The sequence below is a fragment of the Cyanistes caeruleus genome, chromosome 6, assembly GCF_971803275.1.
Source record: "Cyanistes caeruleus chromosome 6, bCyaCae1.hap1.1, whole genome shotgun sequence".
Lineage (NCBI taxonomy): Eukaryota > Metazoa > Chordata > Aves > Passeriformes > Paridae > Cyanistes > Cyanistes caeruleus.
In genome coordinates this window covers 64,390,260-64,415,816 of record NC_141706.1, presented here as the reverse complement: position 1 = coordinate 64,415,816, position 25,557 = coordinate 64,390,260, and the positions used below count along the sequence as shown (strand labels likewise).

At 46.6% G+C, this 25,557-nt stretch overlaps 1 protein-coding gene across 4 annotated transcripts in view; it reads right to left on the bottom strand.

Annotated features, from left to right (window-relative positions):
• The window catches only part of ARMH4 (armadillo like helical domain containing 4), a 55,384-nt gene that overhangs the window by 17,975 nt on the left and 11,852 nt on the right, over nt 1–25,557 (bottom strand). For all 4 annotated transcript variants that reach the window (XM_023927319.2, XM_086894019.1, XM_086894022.1 and 1 more), the window contains exon 5: nt 16,478–16,732. In XM_023927319.2, coding sequence (XP_023783087.2) covers nt 16,478–16,732 — 255 coding nt within the window. The remainder of the gene's footprint in view (nt 1–16,477; nt 16,733–25,557) is intronic.

Sequence of the window (25,557 nt, the reverse complement as noted above, 5' to 3'; positions counted from 1 at the left end):
ACTGCACACACTGGGAACTGTGCAAGGGAAAAGGCAGATTCTGGTGGAGCAGAGAATCATCAGAGTCACACAATGGTTTGGCCTGCAAGGGACCTTAAAGACCATCTTGTTCCACCCGCCTGCCATGGGCAGGGACACCTTCCACCATCCCAGGGTGCTCCAAGCCCCAATGTCCAAGCTGGCCTGGAACACTGCCAGGGATGGGGCAGCCACAGCTGCTCTGAACTGGGATAACTGGGACAAACCAGGAAATCCAGTGCCAACCAAAACAATGGCTCTGCTATCTTTTCTGTTGTGACACTGAAGACAAGAAAATGCTGTCCAGAGGGATCTGGGCAGCTGGAGCACTGCTGAGTGCACTGGGAAAGTCACTTCATGTCTCTGAGTTGGCTCCCCAAATATAGAAGAGAGTTAATGGCATCAGCTGCCTTTGAGCAAGACTTGTTTGGCACACAGAGCTGGATACAGTGACTTGTAGACCCCTCCCTAGAGCTGCACAAGGGGGATAATTATTCAGTTCTTCTATTTCTAAACATGCCAGTGCTTCGTGAGCATTGGAAAATGATAGTATCTTGTTTGCCATAAATGTGGTAATTATAGCTAAGACTCTTCATTTACATGGAAATGACAAACAACAAATTAGAATCAAGCATCTACAATTAGGATAAAAAGCCACAGCAATTTGTTATTCTTTGCAAGAAATCATTTTTCACATCATTTACTGGGAAGGAGGTCTCATTATATAATGATATTTAGCTCTTCAACTACTTTTCAGCTTCGCAGCTTTATTAATTGCACTCACAACAGTTCTCTAATATAAACAAGCATCTTCATCTGCTGACTGGGAATCCAAAGCTGACAGCAGTGACAGGATGTGTTGTATCCAGCTCTGGGGTGTACAGGAGGGACATTGACCTGCTGGAGTCCAGAGGAGGCCACCAAGATGATTTGGGGGCTGGAGCCCCTCTGCTGAGAGGAAAGGCTGGGAGAGCTGGGCTTGTTCAGCCTGGAAAAGAGAAGGCTTTGGGGTGACCTCACTGTGGCCTTCCAGTGCCTGAAAGGAGCTGACAGCAAAGGTGGAAAAAGACTTTTTACAAGGGCCTGGAGGGACAGGACAAGGGGGAATGGCTTCACACTGACAGACAGCAGGGCTAAATTAGATATTAGGAGGAAACTGTTCCCTGTGAGGGTGAGAAAGCCCTGGCACGGGGTGCCCAGAGAAGCTGGGGCTGCCCCATCCCTGGCAGTGTTCCAGGCCAGGTTGGATGGGGCTTGGAGCAACCTGGGATAGTGGAAGGTGTCCCTGGGCATGGCAGGGGGTGGAACTGATGCTCTTCAGGGTCCCCTCCCAGCAAAGCCATCCTGTGGTTCTCTGATTCTATTTACAGCCAAATGGAGACACAAAGCCAGCAAAGAAAACAGAGGGAAAAGCTGCAAACATCTTCAGCACAGGTATAATTCTGTGGGTATTTCTCAGTAATAATGACCCAGACACCTGATGATGGCAATCAAACAAAAAGGTTTCACTGAGCCTATGCTGGATGAGAAGAAAGCAAGTTTGACAGACAAAAACTCTTGCAGGAGGCAGAACATGGCTTACCTTGGTCTATCCAAATGAAGGAGCTACAAATAAACTGGGCAGACCAAAAGGTGGAGAAGGCAGCTCCATTTTTAGCTTGCATGGGGGAAACTGGCTGATTTCAAACACTTTAAAAAACTGAAGGGAAATTCTTTGGAGAGGAGCAATTTTGATTTATGTCTAGATAGGCAGATTCAAGGTGTGGGCTGTTGTAGGACCTGGCTTCTTCTGATCTGCATTTCAAAAGGGCACAAGACCAAGTTCAACCCCCAGACAAACAAATCTGGTTTCATGGGGCTGATGGTGCAAAACAGCACTGGTGGGACTCAGCAGCAAACTGGAGCAGTGCCTGGCCATCACCTGGAGTCTGCAGCTCCTGGTTCTCCTTCAGATTTTATCTACACCTGAGAGAGGTGCCCTGGCTTGAGAGGGTAAACACCAAACTAAGCACTAGCTCTACCTCCATATCCCTCTGGTCTTGTACCCTAGGTCCTCACATATTGTTTGATTGCAGTGGAGAGGCTGTTCCAGGGGCTGCTGTGAAGAAAAACCTCTCTTTTCTCTGCAGCACCTATTAACAATTATGGGTGAGGATTTGCAGACAAATTAATACCCTAAAATCTTGGCGAAATTTGCTGCCACCCACTGAACTTTATAAAATCATCATCACCTCCCAGACAAGCTCTGCATGGCCTTGCAGTGAAAGGGCTGATTTACCCTTGGATCTTCTGCTATCCACACTTCCCATCTGCTTCACACTTGGCACAGAGCACTGTTCCTGTGTGCCTCCAGTGCCCGTGGGGTTTGCTGCTGTCCCAAACACACACCCAGCACTGGGGCATTCTCCCCTCCTTCTGCTCAGAAATGAAGAGATCTGGAGCTTCTCCAAGCAGATTAAGATAATCAGTAACAATTTACTTACCCTGAAAGGGCTTTACCCTGATTGGAACAGCTCAGAGCCCACTCTCTGATTAGGACAGTGACATGATGTGGCTCTAGGAAGATATTTTGAGTATCTCTGAGTCAACTCCTGATTTTGCTGCCATCATCTGTTCAAATAATGAAGAAACAATTTGATGCAAGAGAACCTTCACAACATTATCTGGATAAAGCCTCAGAGGTCAGTCTGCCTTCAAAGTAGAAGCAAGTGTTTATGGTCTAAGTGCTGAAGGCCACTTGGTACTGCTTGCTTTCCAAGGACCACCAAATGGGCCAGAAAATTTTCTGTTGGCTTGACAAGGGTGCTCTCAACCCTCTAGGAAGATAAACTCTGCAGAGAGACACAGAAAGAAGTCACTGACAAACCATAAGGAAGAAATAAGCAGAGGACACTTTTAAACTCATTTTTTGTAGTAGCCTGATCGCACTGTGGTTTTAAGGGACAAGATACTTAGATGAGATGTCAGGGAAAAATTCTTGATGCTGAGGGTGGTGTGGGACTGGTAGAGCTTGCCCAGAGAAGCTGTGGTTGCCCCACTCCTGGAATGTTCAAATCCAGCTTGGATGGGGCTTGGAGCAATCTGGTCTAATGGAAGGTGCCCATGGGTTGAAACAAGATGAGATTCTATAATTCACAGGTGAACTGTTCTTACCTTAGCTGCAAGAATAACAAATATTAGTAAGGAAAAAGGTTGAGCTTGTCAAAATCTCTCCTTACTCTTCTGAAGAAGTAGCTGCAATTTTTCTGTTTTTAACTGCAAATACTGTGCACAGGGAGTTCCCAGGGGAAAAGCTGCCTTTTCCACAGCACAAACAAAACCTTGATGGGCCACCTGAAATCTGAAATTCTCTGTAGGTACAGAAAACAATGAAACTGCAGAGCACTTCTGATTTAGTCCTAAACATGAGAAGTAGTTTACTGGCCTTACCCTGTAATATTGTGAATATGTTTGACAGATTTGGGCAATTACTGATCCAGCCTAGTTACAGGTTTGACTGACAGGCCCAAAGAACTGTTGACTCAAACCAGTTCATCACAACACCCCGATTAATCAATCTCTCCAGACTGAGAAATGCTTTTTGTCCACATTTCCTTGAACCCAAAGGGGTGCAGGAGCTGAAGTCTCATTTTTAAAGTCCATTTTAAAGAGATAAACAGAACTACCAAAACCAAAGGAGCAACGGTCCATGCATTTCCTTGTGTGCTGTGGGACCCATAAGCAGCTTTGGGAATCCACAGGTAATTTATACACTCAGGAAAGTTTCCATTTGGTATCTGGGGAACAGCAAGCAAGACCCTGGGAAGCTGAGCAAAGCAAACCTGGTGCCTTGCTGGAAATGCCACGACTTTCTGTGCTATTGCACCAGCTTTTCTGCCTTGAAGACATGAGATAAGATCATGCAAGAGAGATATTAACTCAGTCCAACAGTGACAGCAACTGCAGGGCAGCCTGATCACAAAAGAAAACAGGCAAAGTTCTCATCCAGGGAAGGGGATGACACAGGATGTACTCAGCTGCCTGTCTTTGGCCCCTCAGTTAAGTTATTGACAAGGTCACATCTCTGATTCCAGTATAAAAATGTTTTATGTGGAGCCTGGTGAATTTGGAAGACACTGAAAGTGCTTTGGAAGGTCCCTTCCCTTCCTGAGTCACAGCTCCCTGCCAGAGAGTTTTTGGCTTTTCTGTCCCCAGCACATGGTTAAGGGCTGTAAGAGGAACCTCGTGCCAAAGGAAGGAAATATAAGGAGGGTTGTACTGCATCAGCTGAGCTCCACATCCCATCTCTGAAGGCTCCCAGAGAAAGGCAAACACAGACCTGATACTTCCCTTCCTCACTCTCCTGCCTGCACCAATTCACTGCTGATCCAGTCCCAGCCTTCCACTTACCAGGCTTCAATTTGTCCCAGCAACTGTGAACATTTAATGAGCAAAATCTAGTACAGGAGGAAGAGATTGAATTTCTTGTTATTAATTTCTATTATTGTGAGAGCTGAAAGGCCACCTGAGATCACACACATACACACACAAACACCCTACAAACATGCAAAGAAGAGTCAGTATCTGCCCAAAAGAACCTAAAAGAATGAGCCCCCACAGAGCACTGGAATTGTCCCACCTGTGAACACCAGCACTCAGGCACAGGGTGAGGAAGTGATTTGCTCAAGGACTCATGAAAAAGCAACACTTTTCACTGTAATCAGGTGAGGCAGCTTGGGCCAGACCAAAGGTCATGCTGGCTCTGTGAGGCTGGCAGTGACCAAGAACATTTTTCTAGGAAAAGTTGACAGATGGCACATCACACAGCAACACTCCCCCAGCACATCTTCCTGGGGCTCTGGACGAGATCTCTGCTGTCATTCCTTGCAAAGAATCCCATTTATCCATTTATCCTCTGGTTATCCATGTTAATTTATCCTTTTGGTGATCCTCCTTCTTCCTCACACCTTTTCCATCTCTGCTGTTTCCCTTTCCAGATGCACAGAGGGGCAGAATGGCACAGAGTATTCAGAGTTAAAATGCTGGTTGTTATTTTTCTCTCAGTTCCTTTATCCCCCACATCCCTCCAGGATCCTACTATATCATCCTCTCCATTCTCTCATACAGAGAGGCTTTAATTCCTACTCTTTGCCAAGAGTCCCCAGTTTGCCATTCAGATTCACTCTCTTGTGGTTACAGGACTAACAATAAAAACAACTCTCAGCCTCAATTTCCCCCTGGAACTTGACTGTCCCTAGGATTTTCTCCAGGGTTTCAGAAACACTACTATTTTCAGAAACACTTACCCAGGCAAAATAAGCCCTGTTTTTCCCCATGTATTTACCCTGAGCATTAACACCCACACATCCCAAGCCCAGAGGGACTGTGGGGAACATCTTAGACGGGGAATATCTCTGCCTCCCTGCTCAGGGTTGGGAACAGGGCAGGATGGATCCAACACTCATCACCTGGGAACCCTGTTAGTGAAATCTGCTTTTAGAATCACACAACTATAGAACTGTTTAGGTTGGAAAAGCCATCTAAGATCATCAAGGCCACCACTAACCCATGTCCCCAAGTGCCACATCCACAGCTTTTAAATCCCTCCAATACCCTTTCCCTGGGCAGCTGTGCCAGTGCTGGACAATACCTTGATTAAAGAATTTTTTCATACTATCCAGTCTAATTTCTATGCAGTGAAGAGCAGAGGAGGGAGACACCTGAGCTGCCAGGCCATCAGAGGGGACTCCAGCACCCTCAGGAGCAAGCCAGGTAGCTGCAGACCTCTCCTGGCTCATCCCAGGCAGATGAGGACAGGGGAACTCTCCTGCCCACCCACACTACATAATTTATCCATGGGAACTGCTGGCAGGAGCTTGAAGCACATCCAGATTATATTAAGAAAACGGAAAGTCCCACTTCTTTAAACCCTCATATTCATTTTCAGAGCCCACACAGTAGTGACTAAGCAAACCTTAATAACTAATCACTGCTGCTGTCAATTAGTACCTCTGAATGTGCTTTTCCTCCTGCAGATAACTCTGACTGGGGTTGCCTGCTCTGGTTTGAGGGGTGGTGCTGCAGCATCTCATGGAACCATTAGGGCTGGGAAAGACCTCTAAGATCATCAAGTCCTGCTGTCTGTGCCAGGCTATGTCCATGCACTGTGCCAGGAGCTCCCACCAGCTGCAGTCACAGCTCCAGGGACATCCCTGGGGACAGAATCCCCTGCAGTGCCATTGGAAGGAGTCACAGAGCTGCCCCCCAAGCCCTGCATTTCTGTCCTCCTGCAGCCAGGCAGGGGTGATCTGCCACGGTTTGAGACATTGAAGCTGGGCCAAACAACCACTGTGGCTCCTGCTCTGAGCTTGTCAGGATGCAGAGGCTGAAGTCAGACACAAGGAGCCAGGGATGCAGCCCTGCTAAGCCCGAAGCACAACAGCTCCCAGTCCCAGAGAATCCCTCTGCAGCCCCAAGGCTGTGGGACCAGAGCATTCACCAGAGCAATGCTGAGTTTTGCCAGCTTTTGTCTGCTCCAATAAGACATGCACCTTAACAAAACATGCTCCTGGCTGCCTCAGTCTACCAAAAGTTAATTTAACTCCCTGCCTCTCCTGCTCCAGACTGCAATTAAAGAATCACAGGATTATTTAGGTTGGAAAAGTCCATCCAGCTGTACTGGAGCAGGGTTGATTCACCACAGAGTCACTGCAAACTGTGACTTAAGAGGTGAAACAGCACTCACAGGAACATGTTCTGGCTATGGGAGAGCAGACATAACCAGAAAGCTCTGCTTCCCTCAGGACACTCACCAGGTCTGACATGGCACTTGGCCCTCTACCCAACACTCCCTAAAACCAAAAAATCAAATGAGGCTGTATTTCACCAGTCCCAACACATACAGAAAATTACAAAAGCCACGAGGAAGTTATTTTCCTGACAGGAAAATACTGACAGGATTATACTGAACCCCATCTTATCATTTTCCTGAATTTGCTTTTGTGTAAGGAAAGCCAGGATTGAGCAGGGCAAACTCCCTCATTCACAGGAAGAAACAGCTTCTGGTGGGACTGGAAGGGCAGACACTGAGATCCCTCCTCAGTCCTAAACCAAAGCACACACCAAAGCCATTGAGGGGTCTTGGAAATCCTCTGCTGGTGTTAGACCTGTCCCAAAGTGTGCAGAAGGAAATGCTGGAATAACTGGCACCCACAGCAGAAGCACAGGAGGGTCACCAAGATGCCACATGTGCCAGGGGTGGCTTCCTGGGCTGTGTTCCTGACAGGGACCTTGGGGCATCCTCTGGATCACCTCAGCTTGGGCATCCCTAAGCTGCTTTGAGGGTGCAACAGCACATCCAGCTTCAGGGGACAGTGACAGCAGCACAGCATGTGCTAAACAAAACAGGGACAAGAAACAGAAGGCTGAGCAGCCACTCCTGCAAAACCAGTCCATTCACACACCCAAGTGAGAAAGGCAGCCTGAGCAGTCAGAGGGGAAAGAGAGATTTGGGAAAAACAGCCTCAAAAAGGACTCAGACTGGAGAACCTCTCAGCCTCACTTCACATTAATAAAGCCTCAAGCACAGATGGTGCTGCTGGTATATTAAAATAAATGATAGGCTATCAGGGAGCAGCCTGGCTGAAACCCTTTATTACAGCCCAGGCTCAGATGAGGCTGTGATTAGAATTACTCAAAAACAAGGGGGTGAAAAAAGAAAAAAATAAAGCAAAAGCCTCCAGTAATTCTCACCATATCGACCCCTGTCTGTGATTAATGTTGATACTCAGCATCTCTGCAAAACAACAACCGCTGGAGGTTTGAGGTAATTATTTTATTTGTCAGACAAAAAATCTGAGCAATTTGCTTATTTCCAATATATGTTCCTAACTCACTCTCAGGCAGAGCAGAACTTCTACATATTTATGTATAACTATGTTTACAGAGAGAGAGAGAGCATCCTTCCAGGAAATAACTTGGATCTCCTTTGATTCTCAAGGGGTCTTAATCCGAGTGAACACCAGAGAGGAGACAAGTTTAGCATCAGTCATTTCTGGTTTGCACTGTCCAAGTTGAGAATCTACATTCTCATTAGGAAGGAACATTTTAAAATTACCCTCTGTCTCCCTGCTACTTGTTGCAAAAAGCTCTTTTGCTCCATTTTTCTCTCACCAGCTCTGCCACGGGGCCAACATTTTAACCCCAAAGATCAGCCTCTGACATAAATCCCCAGAAGGACAGAGGCAATTCAAGGCTGATGAACCTCCACATTCCCCTCTCCATTTTCTGAATGCCATGAAAACAGACAGATTTTTGCACTGCAGTATAGATCACTATTAGGAAATAAATGTGATTCCTCCAACATAAGGACAAGCCTCTTTTTACACGGCAAAGGCCACCCAGAGAGGCACACAAAGGAAAAATGAGTAACTCTCACCCAGGGATGGCACAGCCCTGCCTGTGTTCTTCAATCAAGCTAAGTGACTGCCAAAATCCACAGGGAGAGAGGGGCTCCAAACCATCTCCTGTGTCTAGATGGAGCCAAGTTTTCTGACATGTAGAAACTGAAGGGTGGGAGAAGAGGCAAAGCACACTGAGAAGTGACACGTGTGTACACTGGAACTGCAGGGGTGGGAAAGGACAAGGATTACTGCAGATTAAAGAGAGAGCAAAGACACTTTGATTTACATTCCAGCAGGGCTGACAGGCCAGGGGACAGGCAACCCAAGGCAGCTGACAGCCCAGAAGGATTCCTGCCTCACCACGCTGGAGGAAGCCAGATGGAGCTTGGGCAGCAGATGCAGCCCAGCCTTCAGAGCACAGAGCAGGCTAATGGACCCTATCCTTGAATCCAGGTAAAAAAAAACCTCAAGATAAATTACCTGGAGCAGTAAATGCAAAGTCATGTTCCAAGGCAGACATATCCTAACTTTAAAGGATGTGTCAAACAGATGGATAGAGGCAGACAGCTGGGGAAGGTCAGAAACGCTCAGACACGTGCCTGAGTTTCCCAACTTGGCTTTCTTGGGCTGACAAGAGCAACTGGAGGTGCAGCAGAAAGGCTTTTGGAAGGAGTCTTCCTGTGCTGGGAAAGTCCAGGAGCCTGGTGCTGCTGCAGCTGCCCTTCTGTGCTGCCCAGCAAGCCAAGGAGGGAGAATTCCATAGAATCATTAACGCTGGAAAAGGTGGCAAACATCATCAAGTCCAACCACCATTTTCATCACTAAATCATATCCATGTTTTTTGAGCACTTCCAGGCCTGGTGACACAATCTGGGCAACCTGTTTCAGATCTTGAAAGCCCTTTTGGTGAAGGGTTCCCTTTAGTAAACCTTCCCTAATGCTCTGTGTGCACAGACATCACCCAAGACCCCCCTACCTGAGCCGTGCAGGGAGTCTTCCACAGATGCTTCCACCAGAGAAGCTGCTGAATCCTCCTTGCAGGTACTTCAGGGAATATTTGCCTAGCAGGGTAGTGGGGATTAGGGCAGGCAGGATTGGCAGCAGCCCTCAGACCTGGATTCACCCATGTATCCCTGCATCCATTAGAAAGTTTCCCCAGTCACTGGGACCTCTCACACCAACCATGTCAGCCATGGTGACCAAAATTCCTTCTTTCCTCCCACAACCTGGCAGATGATTTCTCCATGCCTGCATGCCAACTCTCTCCAAACTGAAGAAAAAGAAGCAGAAATGCCGTGGATGGACAGGATCTCTTCACTCCTCACTGCAATAGCCAGCAACTTCAGTTTAATTCTTTGTCTGATGGGGTTCCAACCTCTCCATGGGCAGGGAGAGGGAAGGCAGAGCCAAAACTGAGAAAATGCCTCTAAATCCTCCCCCAGCCCCTGGAGGCAGCACTTAAGGCCTGGTAATAAATGGGCTTAGTCTTCCTCTGACACAGAATGCATAAACTTTGTGGAAGGGCTGGTATTTCAAAGTAATGTATCCAAGGATGTTTTAGTGCTGCTGTTTCCTGATACACTCCAACAAAAAAATGTCAGGGTAAAATATCAGCCTGATTATTGTGAGCAACAGTTTTGTGTCACCTGTTTCTGACAGCAGAGCTGGGAATCACCAAGACACCCTCCAATCTTCTGATTTACTCATCAGATCATAGGACTGTTTACTTTGAAAAGCCTCTCAAAGATCAAGACCGACCATTCCCCCAGCACTGCCAAGGCACCACTAACCCGTGTCCCCAAGTGCCACACCATACAGCTTTTAAATCCCTCCAGGGGTGTTTTTAAATCCCTCCAACCACTGCCCTCGTCTCTGTTCCCTTCCCTTAGCCTTGATCTCTGCTTTGAGGACAAGAGCTGAGGTGGCTCCAGCTCATCAGGGGCTCATGCTCCGTGGCTGGAATCCCCTCATCCCAGTTCACGGAGCAGACACACTGTTCCTGTCCTCCCTTTGAAACACACTGGCCTCATTGCCAAGGGCACAGCAGTCTTGTGCTGGATGGAAAAGGGAAGAGCACAAAAGGGTGGTAGGTCAGGGCCACAGGGCTCAGACTTGTCCAAGGTTTGTGTCTCCTGGAAGGTCCCACTGACCAAGATCACAGGGCTGAGCAAGGAGCAAGCAGGCTGAAGAAAGAAGGAATGTTAGAGAGACACACTGCCCAAAACACCTTGGAATTAGATGTGAGGAGGAGCAAAAGCCATCTCTGATGTGAATTGTCCCCTCTTGGGAGCTGCTCTGCTGTTGTAACAGCAAATGTCACCCTGAGCTGGCAGAGAGATCACCACTGCTCACAGACAGGATGCAGAATTCCCTCTGACAAGACAAACCTGATTAAATATGAGTCTGCTCCAGGATTAAGATGCAACCATGAACAATCTCTTAGGTAAAAAAGAAGCAATTCCAAAGGGAGTGCACATCCCTCACGAGGGACAGAAACCTGAGTTAGGCACAGATTGATGGTGGGAGCTTCACTGCTGCTTGGGAGAGGGAAGGGGAGCTAGCAAGGAACATATGGAACTGTATAAATTACTTGGAGCACCCAGAAAGACAGGAAAAATAATCATCTCTGTTCCTGAGACTGCTCATTTCGGTCTGCAGCCGTCTGGAACCCAGACCTGGCATGGCCAGTGCTTGGTGCCACATAAATACCTATGATGGGGCAGGATTGCTGCAGGCAGCTGCACTTGGAACATGTGAGGAAGGAAAATTTGCTGGTTATGCTCCTCATCCTGGCTCCTGCCAGCCTCTCCCACCTGGGATTCCTATGGACTGTCAGGATGGTGACTCTCTGAGTGATCCTTTGCTTCCATCCCAGGGAGAAATGCAGGTGTGCCCATCCTGCCTCCAGCTGGGAAAGGCAATGCCCAAGCACTGATTCAATTCCCCTCCTTCAAATCCCCACTCTGCCAAAGGCTCCCTGGTGAAACCAGAGGGGTCACGGGGCCCCTCTGTGGCTTTGCTCACCACCTTTAAAACACAGATGAGCCTTTCCAAGGTGATTAAGGAGATAAATGCATTAAAGATTAAAAGGCACTCCAGTGTTCCAATGCCACGAGCTGTAAGAGTACTTAAAATAGATCCATTTGGGGCAGCAATTAAAGAACATATTACTAATTTCTGAGTCTCAGCTCCTGCCTTCCTAATGCTGGTTATTTTTGCCCATAAAAGCATTAATCCTATCTTCCTGTAAAAATGACATTTCAAACATTCATCATCTTCCACTACTGTCCTTCTGCTCCTCTGCCTCACCATCATTAACCAGAGGCATCTGTTCTATGGTTTATGCAGTGTAATTTGTGACCACAGATCTGCAATACAACGAGAGCTATTTTCTCTGTAAGTAGCTGCTCAGAGCTGCAAAAATTTTTTATCCATTATAAAAAAAAAAACAAAAACCACATTCCAAAAGTGTGTTTATTATGCAAGTGCCTTGTCATTACCTGAGAGAGTAATACGACCTTCCATTATGGTAAGAACCAATGTCCTACCCACAAAAATACATGAAACACAGACATGGTTTATGTTTTGGAAACTACATGTCGAGAATTATATTGTCACACTTCATAACTTCTTCCTAAATTGCTGTTTGTTTGGGGTTTTTTTAATCTCTAAATCCTATCCACAGGGATGGTCCAAACTCCCCTGTGTACAATTCCTCCATGGGCAGATGGAAATCAAAAACAAATGCTGTGGAACCAGGCAACTCAGGTGACTTCTCATAAGCTAAAACTCTGTATTTTTTTTATATATATATATAATATATACCCTCTGGTATTGCCTTAAACAGGTGGGTGCAAGAAACACACCAATGGGTCAGCTATGGGCAAAAATGAATTTAGGTTGAAACAGAGAATAAAAAATTGTACCTTGCATACATACAAACCACCACAGACAGTAAATTCAGATGCAATGTGGAACTGCAGTTTGATGAAGACAAAGGTGAAAAATCATGTTAAAAACATACAAAAATTACATCAAGTGGAGCCCAAATGGAGAAAACACCAACTCCCTACATTTTAAATAAACAAAGCAAACTACTGCATGGCCCAGTGTGGTAAAATTAAAGGCTTAGTAAATTGCCCTAGATCTCCTGCTGTTACCTACTGTGGATAGGAGGAGTTACTCACCCTGGGATGTGGGTGATAGGCAAGCACCAAGGCATCAGGAAATAGCTTGGAAGCCTGAGGCCATTTTCCTCTGGGCTCATTCTTGTTAAATTAAGAATTCTCACAGAACTGGGAGAAGAAGCCACCACCAACAGAAGCAGAGGGGTTTGATCTCCTGTAGAGCAAAGACCACCTGCTCTAAGATGCATGAAGAGTAACAAGGGACCATGAACTGAATGATACCAGCTTTGAACCCACCTCAACCAACTGCAGCTCTCCTGGTAACGCAACACAAAAGATGGAGCAGGGGAAAATCAGGTATTTTTATCTATTTCCTGAAAATTCAAGTTATACATCTGGTCTTTATGTTCCTCTGACGCTCTCCAGGCGTTCAGCGTTTGCCTACCACACACCACCTACACACAAATCAAGAAACAAGTACAGAGACACCAAAGTCACCTCACAGAGAATGCAGACAGGTCCAAAAGTGCTGCTCTGTCCTTCACTGGCAACCTGTGAAAGAAAAGCACTTGAACTGGACACCAAACCAAACCCAAATCATATTCAGACCTTGCTTCCCCAGAGCTGCAGGCCTCCAGGACAGCTTTTGGAGGGTTAAATTCTATTATATAAATGCCCAGGTTCTCTGGTTTCTGCTTTACTCTTTGTCTATATATTGCTGGTTAGAGAGCCAGTTGATGGGCTGTAAAACTGTCAGTCTCGTTACTGGTGCTTATAAATGACTTTTGCTCAGCTGGAGTTAATGTAAGACCATCTGACTGCCCAGAACTGACATTTTTAATGATTCTGTTCCTCCAGCGCCTTCTCATTGACCACTACAAAAATCCAAACTGTCTCTTGCTCTGCCAAGCTGTTTTGTGGATCAAATTCCTTGTTCTCCAGGGATTTGCAGCATGTCAGCCATCAGAACAAGCAAACTCAATAATAACTGAGCTGAGAACAGCAATTCCAACACTTCTGGGCTCTTCTGCACTATAGATTTTAGCGTTAAATGTCAAAATTCTGAAGGCTGGAGGACAGAAGCATCCTCAGAAAAAAGACACAAGTGCAAAGTATTTTAAAAATGGAAAAATGCCAACTGTAAAAGTTTGGTGCTTGGATGTTGTTCCCTCACTCTGTTCTGTGTTGGGTACTGTCACCTTCCTTCAGGTCTCACTCTCCAATGCTGTGTCCCAGGTGAAGTAGAACAACTTCCCCTTCCAAACCCTGCTGAATTTACACAATAAGGGAAATTCTTCACATCTCAGCAGTATTTAGGGAAGGAAGAGACACACAGAGCTTTTCTGGGGATGTCCAGCAGTTACAAAGCTGTCCCCAAATTAAAAGAACTGGATTTTCAAAGACAAAAATCACCTAGAGAAAAAAGGTCTCAAAGCAAAATAGCCTGTGCATCCATCCAGCAGATCTAAGGCTTAGCAAGCATTTTACAGCGAGTCTGGTCTCTCCAGGTGATCCAGCAGAACAATGGGAGCAGCTCCTCCAGCTTCCTGACAGGTTTGGGGGATTTCTTGTGTTCTTTAACCACCACTTCCTGCTGACACAAGCTGTGTGCTTTTTCCACCTCTCCTGCTCTCCCAAGTACACTCCATGAAGAAGAACACAGGACTAGGAATGGACACAGAGGTAGCCTGATGTGTGCCCATCAATCCAGAGCTGGGAACCAGGGCAGAAATCCTCACAAATGAGGAGAGGAAGGGCTACACTCCTGCAGAAGCATCTCCCATTCCTCACTACTCCCAGGAAATCAGCTCTCTCATCCCCTGGGTTCAGCTCCTTCCATGGCCTTAGCTTATCAGTGTGAGCTCATGCAAGTCCTTGGTTTTCACAGAATCACAGAATGTCTTGGTTCAGAAGGGATCTTAAAGATCATTTAGCTCAAATCTCCTCATCTATTTCCATTTTCTTTGTGCCTCTAAAACATACATAATTTCCCTTTCTCTTAGGAGTAGCACACTGCAGATGGGGAAGGAGCAGTGTCACAGAGCCACTGAGGTCACCTAGACAGGCAAAGAATAAATGGCTCTTTACATAAGTGTGTGCCTGCTGGAATCAGAGGGGTGAGTCACGAGCAGAGAGGCTGATCCCACTGCATCCCCTCCTTTTTTTGTCAGCACAGCACTGCACAAAAGTCCCATCCAATTCCTAAAAATGAACTCAGCTCAGCCACAGCCTCATCCTCTCCCTCATGGATGCTTGCACTGACTGCAACAGCCTAAAAACAAAATGCAATCCAAACCACTTGGATCTGGTGACTTCCAGAGAGCACCAAAATCCTCGTCTGCCCAGTCCTTCAGGTGCTCAGACCCATCACTCTGATGCTGACCCAACTCACACTTCACAGGGGCTCCTCCAATGTGCATGGAAGTCAATAAAACACAAGTTGGGGAGAAGAACCCTGCCTTTTACCACATAGTCTGTTTATTCCTTGACTGAAACTTTTGGAAAGCTGTGCTTTCCAGGCTCTGAGGAACAGCATCTGCCCCTGGTCACTGCTTTCTCACCTGCCTGCTGTAGCAGATATGAAATTCCTACCCTGAGCTGGAAATGCAGCTGTGGCTCCAGTCCAGACCTGCATAAACCCTGAGCTGAGTGTGACACAGAAGCTCCTCTGTAACCCCAAAGGTCATGGCAAACATTGTCCTGTACAACAGCATCACTAACCTCCTTCACCCAGCTTACCAAAGACAACCAGACACCCTTGTGGACTCGGAATTATTCCTCTGCCACAGCTCCTGTGCAGCCTGGTGGGACAGCAGGACATGTGAAACAGGCCTGACACAGCCACCACCCAACAATCCTGTGTTTTTCAAGCAGGATTTAGTGTGACAGGGAGGAATCAGTCCTGCTGCAAACTCAATCTCCCCTCAAAGGCCAGAGTTCTGGAAACACAACCTTTGATTCAATTCAGGAAGCCAACATCACTAAAGCAGGCTGGAAACAGCATCAGAGGAGAACCTCTGGGTTAAATCAGAATTGCACAGTCAGGGGAAGTGATGGAAATCACACAGATATATGTAACAGACAACATACAAAAGACTTTGGGTTTTTTTAATTTGATGAGCTTCTCAGAACAGCTAACTCTAATAGTCAGATATAAAGACCTTCTGTCTAGATGTGGTTCAGCTTCCACAAAATCACCTGAAACGTTCCCACTGCATTTGACTGGGCTTGGCTTGGGAACTGAGTATGCTGGGAAATTACTCCAGAGCCTTTTGCCAAGCTGGACAAATTCCCTTCTAAGATCTCCCTTGTCCCATACCAGCTTTGGCTTGCATCACATGGACTTCACACATATAAACACTGACTCTTGGGTGAAGTAATTAAACACAGTCATTAAACACAGGGCCTATACAAACAGCAGGAATAAATTGCTTAAAGCTCTTTAGAGGCTTTGCAGGTTTGTCTTCACATTGCCAGCACAGGCTCCCCTGGCTGGACCACGTACCTCTCAAAAGGTCACAAAAGTGGAACTCAGACAAATGCTGCTGCAGTAACAAACGGGCTGATGAGCAAATACCCCACTCACTTTGTCCCCACAGGACAAATATCCCTGCACCAACCCATCTTGGGCAAAGGGAACTGAAATTTCCCCAGGAATCTCTTCTTAGGAGTTATTTTTTGTCCATCCCTGGAGCAAGACAACACTAAGCTCTGGGAATGAAGGAGCAGGTTTGGAATATCCATATTCTCCCCAAAATGCCAAGTCAGGTCACACTGCCTGGGACACATCCCAGTGTCACCAGTAATCACTGGTGAACTGGGTTTCCTCATGAATGGACCTGCTTTGTGTTTAGCTTGAGAGCCAAGCCACGGCTGGTAGGAGGGACTGTCTCATGCAGAGTGAAGAGCAGGAGATGTGAAAGGTAAAGGAAGAAGGGGCTTTTCTCTTACCCAGACCCTGGTTCTGCTGCTCCCACTCAATGGTGTCAGGAACCTGGTAGGATACCCCAGCCAGCTGAGCCACAGGGTTTTCCAGGCCAGCCAGGGGCTCCTGGGAGGTCTCTCCTGGAAGTGTGAAGCCTGGCAGCTCCGTGTCACCCTCCATGCTTTCATCCATCAGGTCAATGTCTTTGTCCTCCTCGTCTTCCTCTTCCTCCTCTTCTTCTTCCTCCTCCTCCTCTTCATCCTCTTCCTCTTCCTCACCCTCTGGCCAGGGAGACAGAAAAGGAACATCAGGAACCATCCCACCAGGCAGAAGGTTCACAGATCCCCCTAGGTGAGCACCAGGCAGAGCAGCTGAACACACTTGTGCTGTTCTCTGACAGCAAAGACACCCACAGGGCTTCGTTTGGAGGAGCTCATCACCACTGGGAGCTGCTGGGGGACAAGGAGATGTTGTCTCAGACCCTCAAATTAGCAGGAAATACAGAAATTTTTGGCTTCCTGGCAGCAGGGTGCAAACAAGGATGTGGATGTGTACCAACACATCTGTAACTGCAGAGCTCACTGCTTAAGCAATGACAGCTCAAGTGAGAGCTCCTTCCCTGACTGCCACTCTTGGAGGCAGCTCTAAGTAACCCTTAACTCTTACTGAGGCTTTCCCAGCTCTGGAAAGGGCTTGGCTTTCAAGACCAGCTTGCTCCAAGTCCCATCCCACCTGACCTTGGGAAGTGTTGGAAAGAAGGCAGCGTGGCCAACGCTTCACAGGAGAGCTGATATTTTAATTTGAGGAAATTTCTATGAATTCAGTGCAAGGTCTCCCCACCCATTGAAGGAGGGGGTTGAAACAAAATGATCTTTAAAGTCCCTTTCAACCAAAACCATTCTGTGACTCCATGAATTTTCTGCTACAGCAGAGAGCCATTTATTCCAAAACTGTAACTGTTAACATATGGAAAAATAAATATTTAAGCTGTATTTCATCACTAGAATCTAAAATGGCAACACAGGAACCACTGTACTGGATCAAACCAAAGGTTTTCTTCTGTCCACATTCTATTTCCAGCCACAACTGGAAAATTTCAGATGCTGAAGAAGTCTAGAGCAGGGCAAATACAGAGCCAATTTTCCCACATTTTCCCAAGTTACCAAAGTCTCAGGGACATCCTATGCCAGAATTTGCACTAGAGCTATTTAATAGCTCCTGATGGAGCCACCCACCAGGGAAAGGTAATATCTGGAACAATGGCATGCTTTGAACTTCTTACAGTTAGTTTTTCAAGGCTAAGAATCCAAACATTGCATTAATGCACTTTTATGTAATTTACACCAACTCTGCTCAGCCCTGTAGAAGAATTCCCCCCTGGTGCAGTCAGACTGGGAGAGCCCATCACCCTGCATCCAGGCATTAAAAACCAACAATCAAAAACCAACAATCCAGCCAAATCACCCTTTGTTCTCCAAATATCCCTGTAGTTGTACCTCATCCAGGCTGGTGGCAATCCATCCTGGATTAAATGGCCCCCACAGACTGGAATATCATATGAGGTGAGAATATGAGAAATCAGAGCATGTTATAAACCCACTGATCCAGTGTGCTGTGCCATGGCATCTCCTTCCCCTGTAACTCAGGGATTTGCTTCCAAACACTGCACGTTTTCCTCAGCTCAGCAGACAAGACAATCCTGGTCACTGCCTTTCTGTCCTAGCCCTGTGTTCCATACAAATGAGCTGCTGTTGGGATTTAGCTGCATCATGCTGCTAGAGCATGCCTTTTGGTACCTGGAAAGATCATTCCTGCCTCAATGACACCACACAGAGCATCTAATGGAGCTCACAGGGATGTAGTTAGCCCCTTAAATTCCCACTGCATTTTACAGGCAGTTTCTGTATTATAATGTGCCCGTCATTTAGAGCTGAGATCAGAATTTTCTCTGTCAAAATGCATGTTTGCATATAAAACACACAGCTGTGGAGCTGAGAGTGGAGCCTGGAGAGTGCTCACAGGAAACCTGCAAAGAAAAGTTAATGTAGGTCTTTTCCCTCTGCTCAGAGCAAGACAGCTATCAACAATCCCAAAATTTAACAGCAGAGACTCTGAGCAGCCAGAACACCAGAGAAGAGGAACACAAACAGAGCTTTTCCCTAGACTGGGCGGAAAAACCAGCCAAGAGAGAACAGGCATCGGATTTTTATCTCTGTAAAACTACTCTGGGACAAGGGTTTTAGAAGCTTCTCGTGATTTTTAGCAATCCAAGTGACACACACCTGCCAGGATCCAGCTCTGAAGCCACAGATAGCCATCTCCCTGTCTCCAAAGCCTCGAAGGCAGCCAAGCTGAACACCCAAATTGAAAGTGCTGAGACTACTTATCACATCTGATGATCACCAAGCTCCATCCATCACCACGCAGCCACAGCAGAAAGCTGTGAATAATGAGATCCTGGCAGCACAGCCTCTGCAAGGGGGAAGGAAAAGGCTCCCAAGCTTGTTTCCTTCTCCTCTCTGGCTCATTCCCACAACTGAAAACAGCTTTTTAAGCCCCATCCCGAAATGCCAACAGCTTGCCTTGCTGCAAGGTGCAGCGCAGAGCACCACTTGGTGGTGACAAGGAGGAATCTGCATTCCAAAAAATAAACCCCACAAACTTCTCAAGTGTGGGATTTCAGGAGCAGAGGCACAACAGGCAGCCGTGGGCAGGCTGTGCATAAGGCTTGGCAGTCTCAGAAGGTGGAAAATGGAAGTGAGCAGCACACAGCTGAACCTCAAGCTGGAGGTTTGTGCTTCACACAACAGACTTCTACAAAAGTCACGTTTCCCCGTTTAATTCTCCTCCTTTTGGCCTTCAAAAGACCTCAGCAGCAGATTGAAAGAGAACTATTGGGAAAGACTGAATGTAGCAAGGAGGGAAAGTGCAAAGCCCAGCAGATTCAGAAATAATCCAGAGTTTTATGGGCATTTGCAGCTCAATGTGAGCTATTTTTGTGTATCATGGAATGGTTTAGGTTGGAAAAACCCTGTAGGATTACTGAGTCCAGCTGTTAATCCAGTTAAACCACATCCCCACGTGCCACATTCACACATCTTGGAGATCTCTCCAGGGATGGGGACTGGGCAGCCTGGCACAATGCCTGACCATCCTTTTGTTAAAGAAATTTTTCCTGATGTCCAATCTACACAGCCCCTGGTGCAGCTTGAGGCTGTTTTTTCTTGGCCTAGCATTCGTTTTTGTAGTTATTAATATGTGTTATTGTATCATTGTAGGGGAGGCCCAAGGAAACGAGTCTGAAATAAAATAACTTGTTCTAAGCAGAGTTTTTTGGGGAATTCCAACTTTATTAATAGAAACAGGCAGCACTGGGCTTTATCATGGGACTCTGAATGGATCCACAAGTGGCACAGATGAGATCCAGAGGTTGGGATTTGCTGTTTCAGGGGGCCAAAAGCACCTTGTGCTTGCTTCAAATGTGAGTTTTTTCACCACAAAAACTACACATCCACGATGACATCTGTGGCTTAGGCAGGAGAAATGAGACCACCTCATGCCTCCCTTGTGAGGCACTTCCCTGACCCAGCAGGAACCCACAATCTGTGGAATCTGAAGAAATTGGACAATTCCCAGCATCCAGCAGCTGAAAGCCTCAGACTCAAGTTTTGGAAGTGTGATGGCTCAAAATAAGCTGTAGCTGAAGCCACTGGGCTCATAACCTTGCTGAAGGTAAATGGGGCTACACCAAGCTTCAGCTGAAGAAAACTTCACTGCAGAAAGATGTTTCTACATTTAGATATTTTCCATTAATGTTTGCAAGCACTTGTATCCCTCAGGAGAGCCAGGAAAGCATCATTTGTCAGGTTGAACACACAGGAGAAAGATCTTGCTGTGCCCTGAGCAGCGAGAGGCTCGCAGTGGAAGGTGACAGATTCACTCACAGGCACAAACTGAATTCAAAGCACAACAAAAAACAAAAAAACAACACAAGGAACTTTTCCTTTTTCTTTTCCTAAAAAGGAAAGAAGTTGCAGGGCAAAACCTGGAGCTGTCATTTACACTGACCTCTCCCTTCCCAGCCTCCCTCACACCAAACTCAATTCATAAAGATGTCTAAATGATAGCAGAGGACTGCTGTGATCCATGACAGTTTGAGCTGTGATTTTTTTATGTGGTGTTCAGTGCTGCAGCCACCCCCATGTGCTAAAAACACCATGTAAATATGTGAATAATGCTGTGGAAATAACAGGATTAGGTATGGGTGGGGTCCATGACTCCCATCTCTTGCCAGAGCAGGAGGGAGAGACATTAAGAAGCCTCTGCCAAGTGTTTTCTCCCACTGAGGTTCACTTTCTGCAGTGCTTTTGTGATCACAGCTGACTGTCAAGGCAGGAAGGCCTTTCTAGGACAACTCTTTCATTATTAATGTGTTGCCTTCACGTGCTCAGTCACAATGTCACCATCCAACAGCTCCAAAAGGCTGCCAAGGGCCTCTGAGAGCCTGGAAGGAGAGAGCTGGTAGGAAGGTGGACAGGCTCTCACCAAGGAGTGCTCCTGGAAAAAGTGCTGTGCCACAGTGGGACAACACAGCCAGGCACAGAAACTCTGCCAAGCATCAGGGTAAATCCCCCCTGGGGTGAGTTCTGCTAAGCCAAGCCATCCAAGCTATTTGCAGGATGTGGTGTTGTCTTAAATGCTGGGCTCTGGAAAAAAAAAAAAATAAATCAATCTCTTGGGAAGTTTCAGCATCTGGGCAATGGCACAGAGACAGGGAAAGGGACTGCTGGGAGGAATGCACTTCTTGGGTCTGACCCTACCACACAAAGCAGGGTAACATAACCCTACCCACAGAAGCTTCAAGAGAAGCAGAATTTACACATCACAGAATCGTTAAGGCTGGAAAAGCTCTCAGATCATCAAGTCAAACCATCCCCCAGCACTGCCAGGGCCACCAGCCCAAGTCCCCAAGTGCCACATCCACCCATCTCTTAAATCCCTCCAGGGCTGATGACTCCAGCCCTGCCCTGGGCAGCCTGTGCCGTGCCTGACCACCCCTTCAGTGATTAAATTTTGCCCTAATATCCAATCTGGTGGAACTTAAGTTTGTTTTCCCTTGTCCAAGTTCAAGAATTGCCTGCTAAAACAAAAACAAACTGCCTCTACAGCAGCATTCACCTCAAAATTGCTCTCACACTGAGCCAGGCTAGAGTCAGTTTAACAGCACAAGACTATTTTAAAGGGGAAAAAATACCCAAAGTGCTGCAGAATACACTGCATGTACTATAACAGGTTTGCTCTCTGGCTTGCTGCAGAGCCCTGGGTGTACAGGGGTTGAACCAAGCAGTAAAAAAAATTAAGACAAGAAAAAGGTGAGTTATGAAGCAAGGGAAGTCAAATCAGTGCAGATTTAATGACCATGACCTGTGAGTGGACAGGGCAGAAGAAGACAGATAAAGGCAGATAAAAAGTTTACATGTCTTAACAAAATGCCTTCCCCAGGAAAAGGGCTGTGGGTGTAGGACTATTTTTCCAAACCATAAAAAAACCCAAAATAAACAAACCCCAACAAAAAACAAACTAACTAAAAAAACACCAGCAGAGACACTAATTCCATTTTCATTAGGAAAGGCTGTTGGTGTTTTTTTTCCAGAAGCATTCAAGCCCTGTGAGGACTAAGAGGAGCCAAAGGGAACATGACTGAGTCCACTCAGCTCACTTTTAGTCTGAGCTCCTGCTTCTTCCCAAATCCTTCATCCCCCTCCTGCAGCATCCCTGCAGAAAACAGCTTCCCAAAAAAGCCCCATGAGCAACACTCTCCCACCTGGTAAGGGACCCCAGCCATGAGCAACTCCAGCAGAAAATGTTCCTTGCAGAGCCTTACTGCCACATCCCTGCTTATCTGAACCCACCTCCCCTGAGCCAGGAGGGTAAACTGCTTAATCCTCAGATTAAAACAAACAGAAACTCATTAAAAACTTTCACTCACACAGCCCAATTACATTTCAATAACAGCAACTGTGGGGGTTTATCTACTGTTTTCATTCAAGCTTGGAGATAAGCATGGGAAAGCTACAACATTAAAGTGATATTTAAGTGAACCCCTCTTTTTTGGACAAACAAAAAATCTAATACAGTTCAAAATTCAAACAAAGCTTGGTCAGAACAGGAACCAAGGTGGGTCAGACTAAGAAATGTCATCCAGCCTGTTGGAGGCACAACAATGCCAGAACATCACATAGAACAGAGCTGGGGGTGCTCAGCCTAGAGATGGGAAAGCCTCAGGGAGACCTTAGAAAATCCTTCCAAGTGCTAAAGGGGATCCAAGAGAGCTGGAGAGGGAATTTGGACCAGTGCATGACAGCACAAGAGGGATGGCTTCAACCTGGCAGGGTTAGATTGGAGATTAGGAAGGAATCCTTGTCCATGAGTGGAGTGAGGCCCTGGCTGAGGCTGTACAGAAAAACTGTGCATGTCTGTATCAAACACTTTCAGAAGAGAGAGGAGAGGGAAAAAAGAAGTTGGGCTTGATACAAGGAATTGTCACTTTTTCTTACCATTTTCTGCTACAAAGGAGAATGAGGGATGAGCCACCACCTACTGTGATGAAGATAGAGGTCAACACAGAGCAGTTCCCATTTCAGTGGTAGCAATAAACAAGAAGCAAGAGAAAAGTGTGTACCAAAACCATTTAATAATTCATTTTGCATGTGCTTTGTTTTAAATCTTCTGTTCCTTGCCAATTTAGTTGATATCCAAAGAGCTGGTGAGGAATTATAATATCAGCCTAGTTAACCATGCTGGGTTAAGTGCCTGCTTTATTTACACCTCTGCATCCTAATTCAAAATTTTAACAGAGTTGTAGAGATTCAGTGAGGCAGATCTTAATCCATACAGTCAAGGTCCAAACAGCAATCCCCTTCAGAACCTTAATTTCTGGGAAAAATACCCTTCACACCCCTCAAATCAAAAAGAAAGTCCCTTCTACTGTGACACAGCTCAGAAAAAAATGGGGAGTTGCAGCATCTTTTATAAATTTATGTAAATGGCTACAAATTCTGAAATATTCAGGAGGAATTTCTTCACAGAAAAGGTGATTAAACACTGGAAGAGGCTGCCCAGGGAGGTGGTGGAATCACCATGGCTGGAGGTGTTTAAGGAAAGACTGGACGTGGCCTGGTTGACACAGAGGTAATTTGGTCAAAGGTTGGACTCAATCCTGAAGGGTTTTTCCAACCTAAACTGTTCTATGGTACAAAAAATGGTTCACAGCAGGCTGAAAACACACATGAAACTCCAAACTCATCCAGCTGAGAGCCATCCTAATTAATTGGGAACACTCCACAAAAGAGCTACTTGGTTAAGGCCTCCTCCTCTGGAGCAACTGATTTTAAGTTGTCCATTTTCAGAGCTATTGGCTGCTCCTGCCACCACACAGCAGCCAGAGCAGCTCCTGCTTTAATCAAAGCTCTGAGCACCCTCCACAGCCAGCAGCCCTCCTGACCCCTGAACTGTGTGAGCAGCTCACTCCCAGCAAGGGGATCAGACTGCAGGAGGAAATTCTTCCCTGTGAGGGTGGGCAAGCCCTGGCACAGGGTGCCCAGAGAAGCTGTGGCTGCCCCTGGATCCCTGACAGTGTTCCAGGCCAGGCTGGACAGGGCTTGGAGCAGCCTAGGATAGTGGAAGGTGTCCCTGCCCACAGCAGGGGTTGGGATGAGAGGCTCTTTGAGGTCACTTCCATCCCAACCCACTCTGTGATGCCATGATCCCCTGCTGTCCAGGCAGGGTGGTGGCACACAAGAGAACCAAATCTTGAGCCTGCAGGGCCAGATACAGACTCACCCACAGCAACAGGACCAGAGTCTGGTGTGCTCTAGCCAGCAGGTTTCAGCTGAAAACTGCAAGGATTTTGCAGAAGAGGGAGCATGACACACGTCCTGCCACTTCAGAAAGCCCCACCTGCCAAACGCTGCCACACTGGGGGTGTGCAGTCACCTCTGCCAACACCTACCATGGCAGATGTTACAGCACAGGAATCAAGTTGAAAAGGAATGGGGTTTCTTTCCAAAGAGTCACTTTTTGAATGGCATTGGGAGGTGATCATCAGTAAGGCAGCTGAACTGACAGCTCTGTGTACCCAGAAGCCCTACAGAGAACTCTGCAGTGCTCAGCTTGCTAGAGAGACATACAAACTCTAGGCAGAGACAAAATACATAATCAATTCCCCCAGACAAGCAAGCCTTATCCTCTGCTGTGCCCTGTCCCCATATCCTATAATCCCTTTATAGGATTTCTCTGACTAGGAAGGGCGAGTAGAACCAAGCTCACCATGGAGCCAAGGCAGGAGGATATTTGTTACCCAGCTCATCTCTCCAGAGTCCACCAGAGAGGAGGATAAGCTCATCTAGACATATTTTCATTCTGTCTGTGCAATTTGATTTTTTAAAAACAGTTTTGCATCTGAGCCAGGCAGGTGAATACACAGATGCAATTAACCACAGGCAGTTTGGCACAGATGGTCCCCAAGAAACAGAGTGAGCTGAGCAGCAGGGGTTTATATTTAATGATGAGCCAGGCCTTCAGTGAGGCAAGTCAGCAGGACCCCACTGAAGGCAGCAGAGCTCACTCAGCTCCTTGCACTTCTTCCAACAGTGAGCCAGGCACAGCCTCTCCCCAAAGGGCCAAGATCCCTCATTAGGGACCCAATCATGTGCTTCCAACAGCATCCCCAAAAAACCTGAGTATCCTGGGCTGGAGCTCTGTGTAACTTTAAAGGAAAACACCCCCAAACAGATCTCAGATCTGGGAACATCTAGATATTCTGAGAGTAAACACCAGAACTGTAATTTTGGGAGCTAAGCTTCCAAATACCACTCCACCATGAGGAATGGATACCCCCCAGTTGCTATTAAACAGAAAAAGATGTTAAGGGAGCAGAGTTGTAGCTCAAAAAGCCTTCCTTTGTGTTTAACTGGGGCAGCACCATCCCCAGGCAGAAAAGAAAGCCTTTCCCCAAGTTGCCCCATTTTACAAGATGTGGATTCATGATCCCCAGCACCAGGGAACCTTCTGGCTGCCTGCACAAAGGTCTAGGCTGAGCAGAGGA